The sequence below is a fragment of the Mirounga leonina genome, unplaced genomic scaffold (assembly GCF_011800145.1).
Source record: "Mirounga leonina isolate KUSES-001 unplaced genomic scaffold, KU_Mleo_1.0 Mir_92, whole genome shotgun sequence".
Classification (NCBI taxonomy): domain Eukaryota; kingdom Metazoa; phylum Chordata; class Mammalia; order Carnivora; family Phocidae; genus Mirounga; species Mirounga leonina.
In genome coordinates, this window is record NW_023270852.1 from 16,272,526 (window position 1) to 16,293,859 (window position 21,334).

The following is a 21,334-nucleotide window of genomic DNA, read 5'->3' on the forward strand; positions in this document are numbered from 1 at the left end:
CCGCTGCCGCTGGTGCACCTCCCGCCCGCCCGGGACGCTGCCGCCTCCTTCCCACAATGCACCCTGGCGCCCGGGGGTGCCCTCTCTTCCCTCAGCCTTCCTTCCCCGCCCCCTCCTTTCCGCCGACTTCTCCCCAAGCGGGCACGCGCAAAGAAGCGCGCCGGCCCGGGCGTGGCGAAGTGTAAGCGAGGCCTGGCGCGAGCTGCCGCAGTGCGCCTGCGCACAACCTACCCCGCGAAGAGAGGCCATTGCGCATGCGGGCGTGTCTCCCGGGACTCTAGAGCAGGGAGTCCCCGGCACCTTCGGTAGGTTTGGCGTGCGCGGGATTCCGCAGATCTGGGGCGAGCTTGCACATTATATCACCGGTGCATCTCTCCTTGCTTGCTTACGTTGCCACCACTTAGGCCTCTGTTGCAGAAATCGCCATAGACTCTGAAGGGCCGCGGAATCGGGAAGACCTTGCTGACTGACTGATTTACACACTCTCCGCAGACCTGCGTGCACAGTTGAACGGAGACGTGTAGGAGATTTCATTTTCCTCAGTTTTGCAGCTACTCTTCGGCCCTGTTAGCTTCTCGGGACGGGCTTCCCCAGCCTCGACCGGAAGGTCGGGCGAAAACTCAGAAAAGCAATTACTCTTCCCTGGTGAGGCTTCTGGAGGATCATTAATAGCGACATGATTCCACTTGCAGCCCTATGGAGATTGGTTCCACTCTCTTCCCCTTAACAGTTGCGGTCTTTTCACTTTCCTATGCTGTTTAAGTGCCAGAATGAGTGACCGCTATCTAGAACAAAGGATTAGTATCAAGTTTTGCGTGAAATTGAACAAGTCTGCAAGTGAGACCCACCACCTTTTGAAAGAAGCTTATGGGAATGAAGTCATGTCAAGGGCCCGAGTTTTCGACTGGCACAAAAGATTTAAAGAAGGGCGGGAAGACGTTCGAGATGACGCCCGAAGTGGTCGTCCAGTCACCCACCGGACGGATGAAAATATCCAGAAGGTCAAGGACTTGGTTTGTTCAAACAGGCGGTTGACTGTGAGGATGATGGCCGAAGAGTTAAATTTAGATAAAGAAACCGTTAGACTCATTTTGAAAGAAAACTTGAATATGAGGAAAGTTTCTGCAAAAGTTATATCAGGTATTTTGAAGGATGAACCTAAACCTCGGAGATTTGACTTTCAGTCTGATCTTTCAAAGGAAACTAGGAAAAATAGCTCGTGTGTAAGGAAAAAGATAAGTTCTGAAACATGGACTCATCTCCAGTGTGAAGCTGGTGGGGAAATACCTCTGCCTGTATCCCATCCCCAAAACCACTACCCTGCCAGCCAGTTTCTGCAGGCTTCATCATCAACAAGCCTTCCCTCCAGGGCAGCTCAGGATTGGTTCACCCCGTGGTGAAAGGAATGTGAGGTAGCTGAGCCTGAGTTAGAAAGCTGCCTCACAGGCACCTTCATTTGCTGCTCATCCATTGTCAGTCTTCACCCGCTCCTTCCCACGTTACCACCCTCCTAGTTACCCTTGCTGGACTCCTGGGCCGTCTTCCAATTTTGAGGAACTTTTGCCTGTTGACTTCTGGTACTTACTTGTTTCTTGATTTCTTTTGCTTGTTAAAGTTTGGATCTCCTTGCTGCCCAAACCTTAGCTTGTTGTGGCTGTCCTGTTCTTGTGTTCTCAACATTCTGCCTCAGGGGATCATACCACTGAAAGGTGGGAACAGGACCTCCCGGAGTCCTTCTGTGCCCATGAAGGCATATTCTGGGAGGACCCCAAAAGAAGGCCTACAGTTCCAGCCTGCTTCACAGGCAGGACCTGAGGTATGGTACAGAAGGCAGTGGTATGCTGACCTAGTGAGCATTGTTAAGGGCGTATCCAGCCCAAATGACTCAGTGGGAACCCCTCAGTACACAGGGGTTGGCCACCTATACTCACCTTCTCACAGACCTGTCTTTTACAGAGGAGCTGGATTTGTTTCATGAGTCCTGTGCTCTGGACCCCCACTCATTTGGGTATCCCCTCTGCTGGAAGAGGAGGATTTGGTCCTAGAAAATATAAGCCAGGGGACTCAGACCCAGGCCGCGATGTGTGAGGAGGAAGACGAGGTGATACTCTAGACCTTGAATTGAGGGAGTCTGCTGCTTATGTGCTGATTCCCATACAGCGGCCTGTTTTTAGTAACTAATGCCAACCCTGTCAGGTGGTTTTTGAGCACCTGCAGTTTTTAGAACACTGCTGGGCATTGACCGTGTGAAGGTATAAAACAAGATCACTAAGGGCTGGCTGGGTGGACATCCAGATGAGATGATTCCTGGCTGGATCCATAAAGAAAGGTGAGACAGGAGGCTAGGAAATTAGAGAAAGCTTCCCAAGCAGGTGGAATAGCATGAGGCTTTGAACCTGCATCGGTATGAAAATGATGGCACTGTTGGCTGAAATAGCAAAGTCGGGAGGAAGATAATGGTGTTTGTTGCAGAAGATGAACAATTTGGGATAATTTGCTTCCTCTTCTCTGCCCTAACTATGCCATTAGTTTATAAATTGCTTTCCCTGAATCTGTGGATAGGTTTATAATAACTCACTTATTTGATGATCTAGTTTTCCCATCAACCCCCCCCCCAAAAAAAAAGTTCTGCAAGTTTAGACTCCTTTATCTCTTTCTGCCTCTCCGCCAGGATTTATGGAATGGAACTTTTCCCAAGTGGATTCCAAGTAATACCACATAGACTGGAAACATCTCAGAAATGCCTGATGGAGGTGCAGTGGAGGAATGGTTAGAAACAGCATTTCACAGGATTAGCCAATGTCTGTGTTTTACCCAAGGATTTTTACATGTAACAGTCCCTATTATTTAACTAGTAAGTTAATAAGCCATATTGGTTGATAGAAGCCCAACACTATTCAACACAGTTATGTTTAGTTCTGTTCTTTCACTGTCTCTATCCCCTTCAAAAAATGACAAGTTCCCTACTAATAGCTGTTAGTTTTGAAGCGCTCTGAAACCTAGACCTTAACCCACGAATAAAAGATCTTGTGCAAAAGAACTCGTAAACCAAACAACAGCTTATAGACTTCTACCTACTTTGACATTTCTAGACATTCCGTTTCAGGACCATTACATCTATATCAGATGAGGCCCTGGTTCCCCACAAGCACTTGTCTCCAGAGACACTGCACTTCTGGAACAAAGCCCCCATAGCTGGCTATTGCAACTTTGTGGCTGAACCTCATATTAATCCTTGCTAGGCTCAGTGGTAATTCGTGGAAAACTGTATGCTCCTTGGCCAGGGCCAGGATTCTACAACAGTATCTCTAGGCCTTATCTCCAACCTGAGAGAACTTATTTCTGGACTTATTCCTGTCCTGTGAACAGGGCTGGAGTGAGCCTTCCAAAGATGCTGGACTAAGACCATGCTGGAGCATAGGGTACCAGAAGCATTGTTGGCCCAGACAGGGTTTGGACACGGCAACCGGAAGCAGGTAATCAAGAATGTGAATTCAAATTGTTACTAGTAGCTGTAATGAAAAGGACTTAATTTTTTACTTTAGATCATGTGCTGAGTACGAGTTGGGTCGAATTATGGCTCTACCTAAACCAATTGCCCATTTGCAAGGCTTCACAGAAAATATTCAATGAAATGATAATAGACCGGGGCACCTGGGTGGCTCAGTTGGGATCAAGCCCCTGCATCGGGCTCCCTGCTCAGTGGGGAGTCTGCTTGTCCCTCTCCTTCTGCCCCTCCCCCCAGCTCGGGCTCTCTCTCTCTCTCTCTCTCTCTCTCTCTCTCTCTCTCGCTTTCTTTCTGTCTCTCCCCAAAAAATAAATAAAATCTTAAAAGAAAAAAAAATGATATTAGACCCTAAGATGGCTCAGATTTGGGGAAGTAAAATTTCTGCCCTAACACTCATCCCACAGCAAACTATCCATATGTGCTCAGAATCACTAAGCCCCAGGCCAGAGCATGATCTAGGACTATCCCCAGACAGGAGAGTTCTCAAAACAGTACCCCTTATGTGTCCACCCACCAAATCTGTTTTATCGCTGACACAACATTTACCCTGAACTACATCTTGGACTTCCACCTGCCCCACAGGTTTCTTGAGTCTCAAGAATCCACCTATCGTCATGCCCCAGGCTCTTGTCCTTGGCTTTTCTTACACACCTCTGTTTATTCTCTATCAGTTTGCTCTTTCTCCGCTGTTATACTGGTGCTTTGTATTCTGGTTCAGGATCATACCTCCCTCCCTTTTGGTGAGGCTTTTCTATTCAACTTACAACTCTCTTAACTTTTGATCCCTTTTCCAGCTCCCCACTTCAGCCCTATAGTCTTGAGTAGGGAAATTGGCCCCAAGTTGCATTCCTATCCTCAAGAAGCAGGGTGGGACAACGTGAACGGATGTGTTCTTGTTTTTGTTTTATCTAAGAGACATACTGGGAAGAAGAAGAAGCTCCCTCCCACCCTTAGCCACCAGTGGTTCCACTCCCCAGAGGCAACCAGTGTTAAAAGTTTCTTAAAGAGGCAATTTGGTTATCTCTGGTATTCAGGAGTCATGAAAGTTTTTCAAAAATACAACATCCAAATCCCATTCTCTCAGGGTAAGCTCCACCTAAAGGTAGAAGGTGAAGCCTGGATCTCTGTAGGACATCAGGAGGAGAAATGGCCATCTGCAAACCTTGACTGTAATTCTCAAGCTCAGCACACAGTCAGTTAATGAATCTCTTTGGCTTTCAGACTGATCTCCCTTTCTATCCCATTCTGGTTCAAAATCCACATGGAATGTTATATTCCACAGCTGGAAGTCCAGGAGAATAGACACCTTCTGGGGAAGATCATCCCATCAGTGATTTTATCTAATTCTTCCTCCACCCATCACTCCTCCCTACCTTATTTCCACCTGCCCCACGGTAATGAGCAAAAACAGAGAGAATAAAATATTCACCAATGTTTGATTTCAAAAAACATGGATAGTTCTTCAGTCTTCTGAATTCTGCCCCTGGCTCTGAATCCTCATTGAAATGTTGTTTGGGAAGAATGTGTACCTAGGACCTGCTTTCCAGAGCCTTCCTTTCAGATCCATTTCTTAGAGTTCAGATTTGCCAGTGGAGATGCCTGGATCAATCTGGGTACCAACTGACTTGAGGACATCTAGTAAAGGAGGGGGCTACTATTGGGGAACTCTCTGTTTCTGCATCACATACACTGCTCAGCCAGCCTGCTATTTGCAGAAGAACACCTTGTCAGCAAGGCTCACTAGGCTTCTCGGGATTGGGTCTCACCAGGGTCCCATGTGGCTCAATTTGCTGCTGGAACTGTATATGCAACCCTGCGTTCTCCAACTGCTGCTTGGTTGGATCAGACCCCTCAGATTTTACCGGCCTTTACACTATCCAAGGCAACCTTCATGTATTTATCTTCTCTAGTGTCTGCCTTTTCAGATCCTTGCAAATACTGTCCCAGTTGCATCACCCTTCTCCCAGTATTAATATCTAGAAATAAAAAATTTGTAGTGGGAAACTTCAATACCTCCAAGGACCCTTGGATCTAGTGAAGGGGTCAACAAATTTTCTCTATAAGGGAAATATCTTAGGATTTGTGGGCCATACAGTCTATGTAGTAACTGCTCAGCATTTTATTGTAAAAGCAGACCGAGCTAATACAGAAACAGATGAACATGGCTGTGTCCTAATAAAACTTTTATCTATGGATACTAGAATTTGAATTTCATATAATTTTCACATGTTACAAAATACTATTTTGATTTTGTTCAACTGTTTAAAAATGTAAAAAAGCCATTCTTAGACTTCTTAGTTTATACACCAGAGAAAAACGGATGGTGGGCCAGGTTTGGCCCATGGACCATAGTTTGCCTACCCCTGGTCTAAGGTATATGAAGTGTGTATGTAAGATGACAGATGATTGATCCTTTTCCATCAATAACGTTGTTAATGCCGTATTGATCCAGCAGTGTCTGGTAGTTTATTAATACAGAAATTGTGGACTACTGGAGGGAATCTTTACAGTGCCAGGAGAGTGAACTAGAACTGAATGAGTGACTAGTTCATCTCAACCATATTGACTAAAAATAATATTACACAAACTACTACTTATATCATGCCCTTATAATATCTCAGAAACAGTTTGGGCAATACTGCAAATAGTTCAAAGTTGCAGCCAGTGGGCTAACAGAATGAACTGAAGGTGGGTCCAAAGTTTCCATGACTACGAGCAGCACTTGAATGAGTTTACGTTTTTACCTGTGGAAATAACTACTGTGGAGGTGACAACACTCCCTGAATCATACACTTATTTGCATGCTGGTGCCCAGGGTGTACCCTTTCACATGTGTTTACTTGTTCTTCCCCTCAAGAGAGCCGTATCGTGTCACCTTCAGTTAAACTGATTTTCTGAAATTGAAATAGAATCTCAGGATTGGACAGATGTTTACAAGGGTATTTCTAATCCAGCCAGTCAAGTTTCCCTTGAATCCAGCAGTGACTAACTCCTACAGCTGCTGAAAAAAAAAATGCATCTGAAAGACGAGTCTGTGTTAATTGAATACATTTCTGTCGAGCGACTGTATGTTCTAGGCACTGTCCTGTGTGCTGGGGTGCAGCAGTGGACGAAACCGACACAGGCCTTCCATCTGACAGTCTGAAATCTAATTATATTACTCTTCACTTTGGTAGAACTCCTCTTCCATGTGCTCACACTAACTCATTGTTATTTGCATACCCGGCAATAGGTATGACCTCTGCCATTGGCCTCTGTGCTGTGGTCATAAAGCCTCCAACTGCATGAATAACTTGAGGACTGTGTGTTCCACTTAAATTTCACTATCCTTTAGACAGATCTGTATTGGTAGAAAAACACTCTGGCAATGTTGAAAGTGTAAATTGGCAACTGCTTTCTGAAAAGCAATTTGGCAGTATCTATCAGGAGCTTTAAAAATGTTTATATCTTCTGATCCTCTAATTCCGCTTCTGGGACTCTGTCCTAAAGAAATAGTCTAAAATGTGGGCAGAATTTATACTTAACAATCCAGAAGTCCAACAGTAGAAAGTTGGTTAAATAAATTACCGTGTGACCGTACAATAGACTTATTATACAGTCATTATAATTAATGTTTATGAACTGTTAAAACAGCATGGCAAAATGCTTATAATGTTAAGTGAAAAGACTGGTACACAAAATAATATATATAAATCCAAAAATGTTTTTTTAAATGACTGGAACGGGTGTGCTAAGTCTGGGTGGTTCGGTTATAAGTGTTTTCTTAATTTCTCTGTTTCTTCTCTTTTAAAAATTTCTCCAAAATGTTACTACTTTTATCATCGGAATAAAACAGTAGCACCAAAAGGTGGCAATGGAGACAGGCCAAACCGCTCATTTGGTCCGTGAACAATTAACTGGCTGGTGGACATGGAGGCTGTGTGATACTGTGATGGTAGCAAGAGTGTGGGACAGAAGGGAACAGGGCCTGCCACAGAGGAGAAGGCAAGGGGCCAGAATCCCTACAAAGAAAGCCAAAGTGATATGAGAAGTTACAGTGAGCAGCGTGCTCCTGTTATGTAATCCTAGGTAAATAAAAGAGCACGTATGGATCAAGTATATTCTGACAATGGGAAAGAATATGGAAATACTCTCCCAAGCAAAATTAATCTCATTCTTGCATTCTTTCATACCAAGTGAGTATTCTCAAGATGGATTTTATTACAGCTGATTCTCTGAAGAATCCTTGAGCCTTCCATATAATTTTGTTAGGATAGGAGGGGCTTGTGATGTGCCAAGCCTACCTCCTCCCATACTGGAACACTCAAGCCACATGGATGTACATGGGAATATTTGGTATCCCACACTGAGAATTCTGCAACATATCATTAGTCATCTTAATATTGTAACTTACAAAACTAAAGTTTGCAAATGTTATTTTGATGGAATCCGGAATTGCTGTGCTTTTTGTTTATGTCTGAAGAGTAATCATGTTACGGGATTTTAAAGTGAGAAATGGTGTAGATAATGCCTATCCATAGATGAAATGGTTGTTATCTTGGGAAAATATGTCCTTTGTTGTTGCTTTAGCAAAATGTTTATCATTAAAATGCCAAATATACCTCTTTGGTAAAATTTCAAACTTCCAAATGAATATGTACATCTTTTATAGGCGTACGTAGATTTATCAAGTTGATTGGTCTGTAGGAAGAACAGGTGTTAGTACTGGCTCCTTAACAAATCATGTGCCTTGGGGCAGTCCACTTTGCACCCTTGGGGCACTCCAGTTTACTCATCTGTAAAAGGAGAATAGTAACACTTACCTCGTTTTGCTGGTTCAGCAAATATTTATTGACTGCTTATGTGTATCTGACACTGTTCTAAACACTGAAGATAGAGCAATAAATGAGACAAGAGAGTGTTCCTCCTCCTGAGCATACATTTAAGTGGAGGAGACAGGCAAGAGCAAGAATATAGCATGTTAGATAGTGATTATTAGATATGAGGCTTACTTTAAATAACGTCAGTGGCACCCAGCGCAAGACCTGGCATGCAGTAAAGGACTCAATAGATAGCTATTTCCTTTGCTTCTTTAGTCTTCCCAACAGCTGTTGAATTACTCTACAAAATGGCAATAATCGGCAAAAAGCCTGACCCATTGCCTTCTGGCTCTTGCCAGTTAATAAAGCCTAAACCTGTTTTTGCTTAAGAAGACAAATTACAGTTGTGTTTTGTCCTTCCTGTATGGCAGATTTATCAAGGTGGCGCCTAAACACTGTTGATAGATGGCCTTTTCTGAAGCCAGTTGGCAGGGGTCTCAGCCTGGGGCTAGATGGCAGGTGTTAGGTCCACAAAGACAAACGCATGGTGTCATTGCTGTTTAAGCAGAACAGATGCAGAGACTGTAATGGCTCTTTCTGTTCAAGATGTGTGCCCATGTCCTATTCCCAGTGCTGGTGAACTGGGCAAAACTTGCATTATTTGTGGGAGGCCAGGGCATTGACAGCCAGGAAAAGGAGGGTTTAATGCTTGTGGTATGTTTATCTTTCTGCCCCATATGGAAATTTTGGAAGGTTTAGGAATGCTAGAAAACAGCAGCCAAAAGTTCACCCCTAGGGTTCAGGTATTTCACCAGACCCATTTCTCTGTCTCATCTTCCTCCGGGAACATCCAGTGAGCATTCATTTAGTGAATTCCTTCAGGTCTGGGCCTGCGTGAGGCACAGGGGGTTGGGCCCTTTCCCTCAGGCTGCCCAGCCTCGTGGCATGGGGAAGGGGCCAGAGGTGGAGAGACCACTGAGAATGAGCTCCCACCTTAGACTGTCCATCTTTCCTGGAGGACAGCTGTAAGGAACAAGCTTTTATAAAGAATTTGGGACAGAAAGTTAGAATGATCACACATAGGGTGATGGTGGGAATGAGAAAACACACAGAACAATGGTTAACTGGCCTGCTGGCTATACCATCCCCAGGATTCGGTGTGAAGTTGTACCTCTCAGAGGAAACTGGATGTCGGGCTATGGGCCAGTCCCCCTGTACCTTGCCTTAAGAACCAAATAAGTGAAAATTCAGAATTACAACTCAGCTTAGATGAGGAAATTGGCCCAGGGAGGTTGAGTCACTTTTCTTGAATCACACATCTAGCTGGTGGCTGAGCCAGGATAATAATGAAGGACCTTGAATTTCACTCAGACAAGTGAGTTTTTTTCCATTACTCCACTGGTAATAATTGCCTTTACTAATGTGTACATTGTTAAGATGTCTTTAAAATAGCAGTCAACCTCACATTTGATATGATTTACCAACAGTTGATTTACATGCAACTTTTAGGGAACATATTTATAGCATCAAAGTAGGACAGAGGTTTTTCCAAGTTTCCTTGGGGTGTCCAGGCCCTCTGGTCCTTCCAGAGGTGTGTATTCATAAGTAAATGCTGGTATTCTGTCATTCATTTTTTCCAGATGTCCTTCCCAAGTAGTGTGTTAGGCTTTATGTTTTTAATATTTCTCATATATATTTTTAAAATCTGGGCACATAAATCCTAATAAAGTTCTTAACTATCTCCTCCATGCTATCTCAAATTTCAGGGTGTGTTTATATTTATGACACAGGGTCTAAAGGCGTAAATGCTATCACATCATTAGGGTTTATATTCCTAAACCATAGACTTGTGTTTCTAGATGTTCTGAAAATTCTTTACACTTCACTTGTAAATGCCACTATATACTGTGCCATGACATTTCCATAGTAACACATATTTCAAACAGGAAAACAGGAAGCCCAAGGAAAAGGGAAGTAGGCTTCAAATGAAAAAAAAAAATCATTAAAAATAGAATACATAAGATGGGGAAGAAGGGTGTAAATTCTGGTTTGATGTGCCCTGAGAACAGAGTGTTCTGCAGACCCACCTTAGGGACATGCAATGTCCACCACCCACCAAGTGGCCTAATTGTGGCATCACACTTTTAGACCCTCACATTCAGTGAGGTCCATGTCATTACCCTAACATTTCTTAGTATCACCTACTGTGACCAGATTGAGGTGGTTACCCACCTGTCACCTCACTGTCCTGAAGCCCATTGTCCACACTGCTGCACATGTGCTGTATGGTTTAGAGTTTATTGAAAACCAGTGGCTTTTGGACCCCAGTTTTTTGAGCTTCCGCAAGTCACGCCCTCTGCCTGGACTCCCTTGCTGCTGCCATCCACCCAGCAAACTCCTACTCAGCACTCGAGCCTTAACCTTACCATTGCTGTTCTCTGCAGTGGTAAAGCAGCCACCCCCAGCGTACATACACACTCTTATGTCAAAGAAACGTTAACACTTAATTGAACTTAATTGTTTGCGGAATGTTTTTCCTCCCTTACCAGCCCATGACCTCCTCAAAAGCCAAGACCACATCTGAATGTTCTCTGTATTCCCTGCATCCAGAATAAAGCTTGTCTGGAATTGTTCAATAAATGTTTGATAGATGAATAAAAGAATAGACTTTTATGGGAATTGCTTTTTTTTATTGTGGCAAAGTTCATACAACAAAATTCACCATTTTAACCATTTTAAAGTGCACATTTCAGTGACATTTAGTATATTCACAGTGTTGTACAATCACTACCACTATCTAGTTCCAGAACATTTTCACCACTCCAAAAGGAAATCTTGTATCCATTAAGCAGACACTCCCCATTCACCCACTACCCCAAGCCCCTGGCAACCAACCACTAATCAACTTCCTGTCTCTGTGGATTTGCTTAGTCTGAAATTTTCATATAAATGTAATCATGCAATATGTGGCCTTTCGTGTCTGGCTTCTTTCATTTAGCATAAGGTTTTCAAGACTCATCCATGCTGTAGCATGTATCAGTATTTCATACATTTTTATGGCTGAAGAATATTCTATTGCATTGATATACCACATTTTCTTTATCCATTCATCCACTGATACACATTTGTGTTTCTCCCTTTTGACTGTTATGAATAGTGGTGCTATGAATGTGTGTATGTACAGATTTTTGTTTGAACACATATTTTTAATTGTGGGTACATATGTAGAATGGAAATGTTTGGTTATGTGGTAAGTCTATGTTTAACTTATTGAGGAACCACCAGACTGTTTTCCATAGCAGTCGCCCATTTTACATTCTCAGCAGCAGTGTAAGAACTGAGGGTTCCAATTTCCCCATGTTTTCGTCAACAATTATTATTTTCCCTATATATGTAGAGAGATATATGTCTATATATCTCCATCCTAGTGAATATGAAGTGGAATCTCATTGTGGTTTTGATTTGCATTTCCCTAATAACTAATGATGTCAAGCATTTTGGTGAGCTTTCTGGCCATGTGTGTATCTCTGGAGAAATGTCTATTAGATAAGCTTTTTATTTGAGTTGTCTTTTTGTTGTTGAGTTGAAAGAGTTCTTTATATATTCTGGTTACTAGACCGTTATCTGATATATGATTTATAAATATCTTCTGCCATTCTATGGATTGTCTTTTCACTTTCTGGATAGTGTCCTTTGGTAGAGAAGAGTTTTAATTTTGAGGAAGTCCAGTTTATTTATTTATATGTTTTTTTGGTTGCTTTGTGCTAAGAAACCATTGCCAAATCCAGAATCATGAAGATTTATCCCTATGTTTTCTCCCAAGAATTTTATAGTTTTAGCTATTATATTTAGGTCTTTGATCCATTTTGAGTTTGTTTTTGTATATGGCGTGAAGTAAGTGTCCAACTTCATTCTTTTACATGTTAATCTCCAGTTAGTTATTCCTGCACCATTTATTGAAAAGACTCTTCTGTTCCCATTGTCACATCTGTTATTGAAAGATACTTTCAAATTATAAGTTGACAGTTTTTTTCTGTACCTTGAAGGTTTTGCTCCAGTGTCTTCTGGCTTACATTATTTCTGTTGTAATTCTTATCTTTGTTCCTCTATATGTACTGTTTCCTCTTGCTGCTCTTTTTTTTTTTTTTTTTTAAGATTTTATTTACTTATTTGGGAGAGAGAATGAGAGACAGAGAGCACGAGAGGGAAGAGGGTCAGAGGGAGAAGCAGACCCCCCCGCTGAGCAGGGAGCCCGATGTGGGACCCGATCCCGGGACTCCAGGATCATGACCTGAGCCGAAGGCAGTCGCTTTACCAACTGAGCCACCCAGGCGCCCTCCTCTTGCTGCTCTTAAGACCTCTTCTGTATTACTGACTTCAGCAATTTGATTTTATATGCACTGGTATAGTATTTTTCGTGTTTCTTATGCTTGGGGTTCATTGAGCTTCTTAGATTTCTTCTCACCAAATTTGGAAAATTATGGACATTATTTTTTCAAACATTTTCTCTGCCCCTACTTCCTTTAGGGGTTCCGATTACATATATAGTAGGCCACTTGAAGTTGTCCCACAGCTCACTGATACTCTGTTCAATTTTTTCCTCTTTTAGTTTCTATTGCTGTGTCCCCAAATTTATTAATGCTTTCTTCTGAAATGTCTACTCTATTTTAATCTTATTTTGTGGATTCTTCATCTCAAATACAGTGGTTTCCATCTCAAGAAATTTGACTTGGGTTTTTTGAATATATTTTTTATTTTGGAATAATTTTAGATTTACAGAAAATTTGCAAAGATGGTATGGGGTGTTCCAAATGCCCCTCATCCAGTTTTAGTTTCTCCCAATGTTATTACCTTACTGTGGTGCACTTATCCCAAAACTAAGATACCAACGTTTGTGCATGACTATTAACGAAACCCCACACTTTATACAGGTTTCAACAGCTTTTCCCATAATGTCTTTTTTTCTGTCCCAGGAATCAGTAAGATATCAGATCTCATTTACTTGTTATGTCTTGTTAGTCTCTTCTGACCCATGACAGTTTCTCAGTCTTATCTTGTTTTTCATGACCTGGAATGTTTTAAAGAACACCTGGTCATGTATGTTATAGAATATCCCTTAATTTGGGTTTGTCTGATGTTTTTCTCATGATTAGCTGGGTTTTGGGTTTTGAGAAAGAATAGCAGGTAAAGTGTTCTTGTTATTACATCAAATTAGAGGGCACATGATAGCCACATGACATCATTGGTGACCTTCACTTTAATCACTTGATTAAGGTAGTTTTGATAGATTTTCCTACTGTGAAGACACTGTTTTTTCCTTTCCATACTCTGTTCTTTGGAAGCAAGTCACCCAGTTCAGCCCACACTCAAGGGAAAGGGAATGATTAAGTTCCACCTCCTGCAAAGAGGGAGTATCTGCATCTGTTATTTGGAACTCTGTATAGAATAATTATCTTTCTGGGGCGCCTGGGTGGCTCAGTCGTTAAGCGTCTGCCTTCGGCTAAGGTCATGATCCCGGGGTCCTGGGATCGAGCCCCACATCGGGCTCCCTGCTCAGCGGGAAGCCTGCTTCTCCCTCTCCCTCACTTATGTTCCCTCTCTCGCTGTGTCTCTCTCTGTCAAATAAATTAAAAAAAAAAAAGAATAATTATCTTTCTTCCCATTTTATTCACTCACTTATTTATATCATTTTGGACTCATGTATATTTATTTGATATTTTGCATTATAATCCAATGCTATGTTATTTATTTTATTGCTCAGATTGTTCCAGTTTGGGCCATTGGATGCTCTTTCAGGTTCGCTTCTGTGTCTCTTCAACATCTTCTCATTCTTTTGTTTTTGAACACTTCCTTACTTTCTAGTACTACAGCATGCTCCAGAATCATCTTGTATTTTCCCTGTTCTAGATCTGCAATCAAACATTTCTCTAAAGAACCCTGGTTCCTTTTATTGGAGAATGGTATTTAGAAACCAAGAGATGGGCACTGAGTGTGTTTGTTGCTACTGTGACTTGGACCTTTTTGGCATCTTCTATGTCTCTAACAAGCTTAGTGTTTTTTCTAGTTTCTTGATCACATGAAATACAGTTGTAACTGTTTTTTATCCATTTTATCCATGTTTTTATCCATTCTACCTATCTTGGTCAGTTTCAATTGAGGGATTTTGAATGATCAGAAATAGCTTTTGGCTATTACCTTTAAACATTGTTAGATGGGACCAGAGCAGAATTAGTCTAGCACTAATTTTACCCCACTATTGTGGCGAAGCCCACCTGATGCCTTGTGAAATATGCCTGCCACTCTGAATGTTGGGAATAGAAACTGAACCTGTGTGTTCTTTGGGAATTGTTCCTTCTAGTTCCTTTGGATGGTTCTCTCGGGTCTCAAGTATTTTCCTCACATGTATGCTGAAGACTCAAGGGGGAACCTTACCAGATAGCCAGAACTTTCTTTTGGTGCAGATTTCTTCTCTTTGGCACTCTTCCCTGTGAACTCTTGCTACCTTGACCTCCCCAGACTTGTAGCTCCATCTCTTCAACTCAGAAAAACCACTGAGTTCCACCTGGGTTTATTCTGTCAGCACTATGGCCTAGAAACCCTTTCTGGGAGGTAAGCAGGGACAATCATAGGGTTCACCTCACTTGCTTTCTGTTTCCCAGGGATTACTGGTTTTAGTTGCTTGATATCCAATGTCTTAAAAATCACTGTTTGATATGTTTTGTCCAGATTTGTAGCTGCTTCGAGTAGGGAGGTAAGTATAGTCCCTATTACTGTACCTTGGCCAGAAGCCACAGTATATGCATAGGAAATTAATAGAACCAGGGGCTATGATTGGCACACAGGCATGCATATCATAAGACTTAAAAAGATAATGTCATGGGGCAACCTGGGTGGCTCAATCGTTAAGTGTCTGCCTTCGGCTCAGGTCATGATCCCAGGGTCCTGGGATCGAGCCCCGCATTGGGCTCTCTGCTCAGCAGGAAGCCTGCTTCTCCCTCTCCCACTCCCCCTGCTTGTGTTCCCTCTCTCGCTGTCTCTCTCTCTGTCAAATAAATAAATTTTTTAAAAAATCTTAAAAAAAAAAAAAGTTATATTGTGGTTAATAGACTCTGGAACCAGACTGCCTGGGTACAAATTCTGGCTCAGCATCTTACTACCTGTATATCCTGGGCCAATTATATAACCTTTCTGGGCCTCAATCTTCTCATCTTAAAATGGGGCCCATAATGGTCATTATTTCATTGGCCTGAGATGGGGATTAAATAGATTAAAACATATGAAGCGTTTGGAGCAGTGCTTGGTTCAAAACAAGTATTCAATAAATATTAGTTATTTATATACCTGTTAAAAGTGGCCAGCAAATTTGACTGTGAGTTTCCTAGTGACCCTAGCAAAGTGGAAATATCAGATACATGATTCAGTGCCCATAAAATATATGCAAATTGGTTGGACAGGAGAAGTACATATTTCTGAATATTACCCCCCAAGATTCCTCGTGAAGAGAATACTGTATGTACCTGGAATAATATACCAGCGAGAGAAAATTTCCTAGGATTTTGTCTTTACCATCCCTCCAAATAGCCAATAACTTCACACTAGAGCTCCGTATAGTAAAAGTACTTCCACTGTGACTGAAATATCGCAATACCTTTAGTCTGGCTTAATCCAAAAATAAAATTTATAGCATCAGAATGAAACTACTGAACCACATGTCATTGGGCGATTCTCCATAAGTATGGGGGGGTCAATTAGGAGATAGTTACAGTGGTTAAGGGAAGAGGCAAGTAAAGCCTGAGCCAAGAACTAGCTAAAGATGAAAGGGGGTTGGCACAGAACCAACCCACTGTACTGTGAGAATCCACAAATTTTGGCAATTGACTCAGTGTGTAGCAATAGGGAGGAAGAACTTTTGAGGCCAAGAGTGTATGTATGGAAAGATGGAAAGAAAAAGCTTGACTGTTGTGTTCTTCAAATCTTCTATAACCTTACAAATATTTCATCAGCTTACTCAAATCAGCTACTGAGGGAGATGTGTTAAAAATTTTCACTATGTGGATTTGTCCATTTCTCGTCATATCTTATATATTTGGAGGCAGTATTTCCAGTTGGTACAGAGAGGTTCTGGCTCATATCTTCCTGATGAACTGTCCCTTTTGTCACTAAAGTATATGACTGTGGGGCGCCTGGGTGGCTCAGTCAGTTAGGCATCTGCCTTCGGCTCAGGTCATGATCTCAGGGTCCTGGGATCAAGCCCCGCATCCAGCTCCCTGCTCAGCGGGATGTATGCTTCTCCCTCTTCCTCTGTGTGCTCTCTCTCTCTCTCTCTTTCTCAAATAAATAAACAAAATCTTAAAAAATAATAATAGTAAATTTTTAAAAAGTGTATGACTATGGGGCGCCTGGGTGGCTCAGTCGTTAAGCGTCTGCCTTTGGTTCAGGTCATGATCCCAGGGTCCTGGGATCAAGCCCCGCATCGGGCTCCCTGCTCCACGGGAAGCCTGCTTCTTCCTCTCCCACTCCCCCTGCTTGTGTTCCCTCTCTTGCTGTGTCTCTCTCTGTCAAATAAATAAAATCTTAAAAAAAAAAAAAGTATATGACTATATCTCTAATAATGCTTTTTATCTTAAAATTTATTATTATTGCATTACTTCACTTAGTGTTTACCCAGTGTATTTTCCCCCAGCCTTTTAACATTTCTGGGTCATTACCTCGTGAATGTATTCTTGTAATCAACATACAGCTAGGTTTTAAATAAAAAAATATGAGAATCTAAAAAAAAGAAATATGAGAATCTTTTCTTAGTCATGTTTCTGTTTCTTATTATGATGATATATTGGGAATTTTCCCATTGTTTTGTTTTGTCTGTTTACCATGTGTTTGCTTTATTCTTTTGTCCTGTCTTTGGTTTAGTTGTTTTCTTTACTCCCTTTTTATTCTTAGGAGTGGTTTGGAAGTTATACATTCTAATTCTGTTCCTTCGGTGGATATTTTTACATTATTAATGTGCATACTTGACTTAACATTGTTAAGTTAATAACTATGTCTAGCTCATTGTGAAGATTTCAGGATCCTTAGAATTCTTCAGTTCTGATCTCCATCCCCTTCTATCTTCCAAGTAATTTGGGTTTTAGTTTTTTGGTTCCAACTTTTAACCCCCCCATTAGATAATTTAACAGCCAGTATTTATTTAGATTTACAAGCCTGCATATTAATTTATTTGCCTACCTTTCTTCAGTCCCTTTTCTTTATTGAAATATAATTCGTGGGGCGCCTGAGTGGTGCAGTCGGCTAAGCATCTGAGATCGAGCTCCACGTCCAGCTCCATGCTCAGCACAGTCTGCTTGAGTTTCTCTCTTCTCCCTCTGTCCCTACCCTGCCCCCCCATCTCTCTAAAATAAATAAATAAATCTTAGGGGTGCCTAGGTGGCTCGGTTGATTAAGCATCTACCTTTGGTTCAGGTCGTGATCCCAGGGTCCTAGGATGTCTCTCTCTCAAATAAATAAAATCTTTAAAAAAATAAATCTTAAAATATATATATATAATTCACATACAATGAAATTCCCCCTCTTTAAGTGTACAATTCTATAGTTTTTAGTATATTCACAAAACTGTGCAACCATCACCATTATCTGATTTTAGAACATTTTTTCTTAAAGGTTTTATTTATTTATTTGTCAGAGAGAGAGAGAGAGAGCACAAGCAAGGGGAGCGGCAGGCAGAGGGAGAAGCAGATTCCCCATTGAGCAAGGCACCCGATGCAGGACTCAGTCCCAGGACCCTGGGATCATGACCCGAGCCAAAGGCAGACACTTAACCTACTGAGCCGCCCAGGCATCCCTGATTTTAGAACATTTTCATCATTCCCAAAAGCAATCCCATATCCATTACCAGTCACTTCCCATTCCCTCCTATCCCTAGCCCCTAGCAACCATTAAACTACTTTCTGTCTCTATGGATTTGCCTATTCTATAGAAATTTCTTATAAATTGAATCATGTAATATATGGCTTTTCATGTCTGGTATCTTTCAAGTAGCATGATGTTTTCAAAGTTCATCCATATTGGGGCATGTATCAGTACTTCATTCTCTTTTATGCCTGAATACTATTCCATTGTATGGATAAACCACATTTTATTTACTAGTCATTAATTGATGGACATTTAAATTGTTTCTACCCTTAAGCTATTATGTATAATGCCACCGCGAACTTTTGTGTAAAGTATTTTTGTGGATATATGTTTTCAGTTCCCTTGGATATATAGGTAGGAGTGGAAACTGTTATTTCTTGTATTCAGTGGTGTGCTGATATTTAACAGCCAGCTCTTATTTGGTAGGGGGTAAGGGGAGCCCTGATCTGTAGCATTTGTTGATCTCTGGGGTGTAAATGCTCAAATTGCCGACGTGACATCACTGAAGATGGGAAGAAATGCACAGTGGCACACCATTCTGTATTAGTTCTACCATATAGATATAGGAGATATGAATTATCTCAAGAGCATAGATAATAGCAACACTATAGTAAAATAATTAAGAAGTGATGGATTGTGAGGATTTTTTTTTACCTTTTTTTAAAAAAAATAATTCATTTAATTGTAAGTTTATATAATTTAATGCTGAATAATGACCCTGTTTAACAACCAGTTTTCGGAATTGCTGCAATTCTAGCAGTCAGCTCTTTGAGCTGATGGGAGCTGGCTGTGGCCCTGACCTCACTTGTATCACGCTCCTTGTAACTTCTTTCTGGACTGAATTTTCTTACTGATGTATATCCACTAGCGCTCTTTTCAGCAAGAGTTTGTGTGAGGTAAACTCATTGGCTTTGCTTGTCTGAAAATGTCTGAAAATCTGGCTCTCATTTATGATTTCACTGTGCATAGAATTCTGTGTTGAGATTTATTCTCTTTCTACACTTTGAAAATATTATGCTCCTGTCTTTTGGTTTCCATTGTTGCTGATGAGAAGGCTGCCGTCATTGCAGTTAACACCCCTTTTGGTAATCGGTCCCTTTTCACTGAGAGCTTTCATTATTTTTTTTCTTGTGGTTTTGCAATTTCACTGAGGTATGAATGGGCTAGGGGGCACCCAGATATTTGGTCAGACCTTTTCCTGGGTGTGTCTCTGAGGGTATTTGGGGATGACACATAGCAGAATGCCTCCTCCTAGGTGGGTGGCCCTCATCCAATCAAGCCTGACTAGAACAAAAAGGCTGACATCCCCACCCCTGCCCCCAAAAGGTAGGAAAGAACTCTTCCTGCCTAGCTGTTTGTGTTGAGACATTGGCCCTTTCTGGCCTCCAGATTCAAACTGAAACATCAGCTTCTCTTGGGTCTTAAGCCTGCTGGCTTCCAGACTGGCACTTAGATCACTGGCTCTCCTGGTTCTGGGCCTTCAAACTCCTAGACTGGAACTATACCATTGGGTCTCATGGGTCTCCAGCTTGCCGACTGCAAGTCTTGGGACTTGTCAGCTGCCATAGTTGTGTAAGCCAATTCCTTAGAATGAATTTCTTTCTGTGTGTTGCGCATATACACATATCCGTATATGTATCCATACACAGACATGCTCCGTTTCTCTGGAGAACCCTTAACTAATATAGCTATAATATTTTTTTCTTTTTTTTTTAAAGATTTTATTTATTTATTTGAGAGAGAGAGACTGAGAGAGAGAGCACATGAGAGGGGGGAGGGTCAGAGGGAGAAGCAGACTCCCCGCTGAGCAGGGAGCCCGATGCAGGACTCTATCCAGGGACTCCAGGATCATGACCTGAGCCGAAGGCAGTCGCTTAACCAACTGAGCCACCCAGGCGCCCCAATATTTTTTTCTTTTAAGATTTTATTATTTATTTGACAGAGAGAGAGAGAGCACAAGCAGAGGGAGTCTCAGGCAGAGGGAGAAGCAGGCCTCCCGCTGAGCAGGGAGCCCGATGTGGGGCTCGATCCCAGGACCCTAGGATCATGACCTGAGCCGAAGACAGACGCTTAACAACTGAGCTACCCAGGCGCCCCACAGCTATAATATTTTTAATAATGATTTTCTACCATTCCCTCTATTAAATCTTTCTGGAACGCCTGTGAGGCATATGCTTGACTTTCTCTTTTTATCCTTCATATCCTTCATATCATAACTCTTATTCAGGTCTTCTATCCCTTTCTGTCTTTACTCCATTTTGGGTGATGTCCTCAAATCTCTCTTCTAATTCCCTCTTCAGCTAGATCTAATATGTAGTTTAACTCATCCTTTGAGTTTTTAATTTCAGGGGCTGTTTTTCATTTCTGGAAGTTCTGTATGCATCTTTTTCATATCTCCCAACTCTTTCTCTCACACTATCCTGGTTTTTTATTATGCCTCTATTCCTTCTCTTATCTCTATTTTAATCATCCAAATTCATAGTCTCTTTCAGATGGTTCTGTTTTTACCCTTTTTCCACCTAGTTAGTTGTGTGTGTTGACGCTCCATTTTGGTAATTTCTTTCCACATGTGGTTTGTTACATTTTGTGAGCATCTTCAACAGGAGTTGTTTTTCCTAGTGGATTCCTCAAGGCCTGGATTGTTAAGCATCCCTACAGGGCTCTTTTGAATACACCGTCAGCTGTGACCTAAGAATTTTAATAGGTCTTACTTCAGCCCTAACCTAAGAATTTTAATGGTCTGGACCAATTTTTATGTTAATTTATCTCAGTAGGTGCCTGTGCATATAGGCAAAGTAAATTTAGACCCCCATATGCTTTTGGCAGAGGTTAGGGTTTTTATTTCTCATGAGTGTCATTTTTCCCCACCTAAGGCCTCTTCAGATACCAAGCTTCCTTGCAACTTCACTAATGCTGGGGTAGTTTTCCCAGTCTCCTTTTCGTGGACAGGGGCGGAGCTTCCCATGTCAGGGCTCTATGCAGGGGGCTCCGTTCCAGCTTTCTCACCTGGCTGGGACTGAAGCCCCATCTCCTACTCCTTGGTGTGCAATGGAACCCTAGCCTGCAGCTCTCAGAATCTATAGCTAAGTGTGAAATCCCTGTGTGCTGCTAAGGCACG

General features: G+C 41.8%; 1 protein-coding gene across 6 annotated transcripts in view; it reads left to right on the forward strand.

Moving 5' to 3' along the window:
• The first annotated feature begins 115 nt into the window (after positions 1 to 115).
• Positions 116 to 21,334, forward strand: part of GVQW3 (GVQW motif containing 3) — a 49,770-nt gene continuing 28,551 nt past the window's right edge. The window contains exons 1-2 of one of the 6 annotated variants that reach the window (XM_034995332.1): positions 118 to 1,816; positions 3,370 to 3,476. In XM_034995332.1, the coding sequence (XP_034851223.1) occupies positions 771 to 1,400 (630 nt within the window). In that variant the 5' untranslated portion in view covers positions 118 to 770 and the 3' untranslated portion in view covers positions 1,401 to 1,816; positions 3,370 to 3,476. Of the gene's footprint in view, positions 3,477 to 7,343; positions 8,126 to 21,334 lie in introns of those variants that run through there. The other 5 variants (XM_034995333.1, XM_034995329.1, XM_034995330.1 and 2 more) reach the window with 5 other exon arrangements.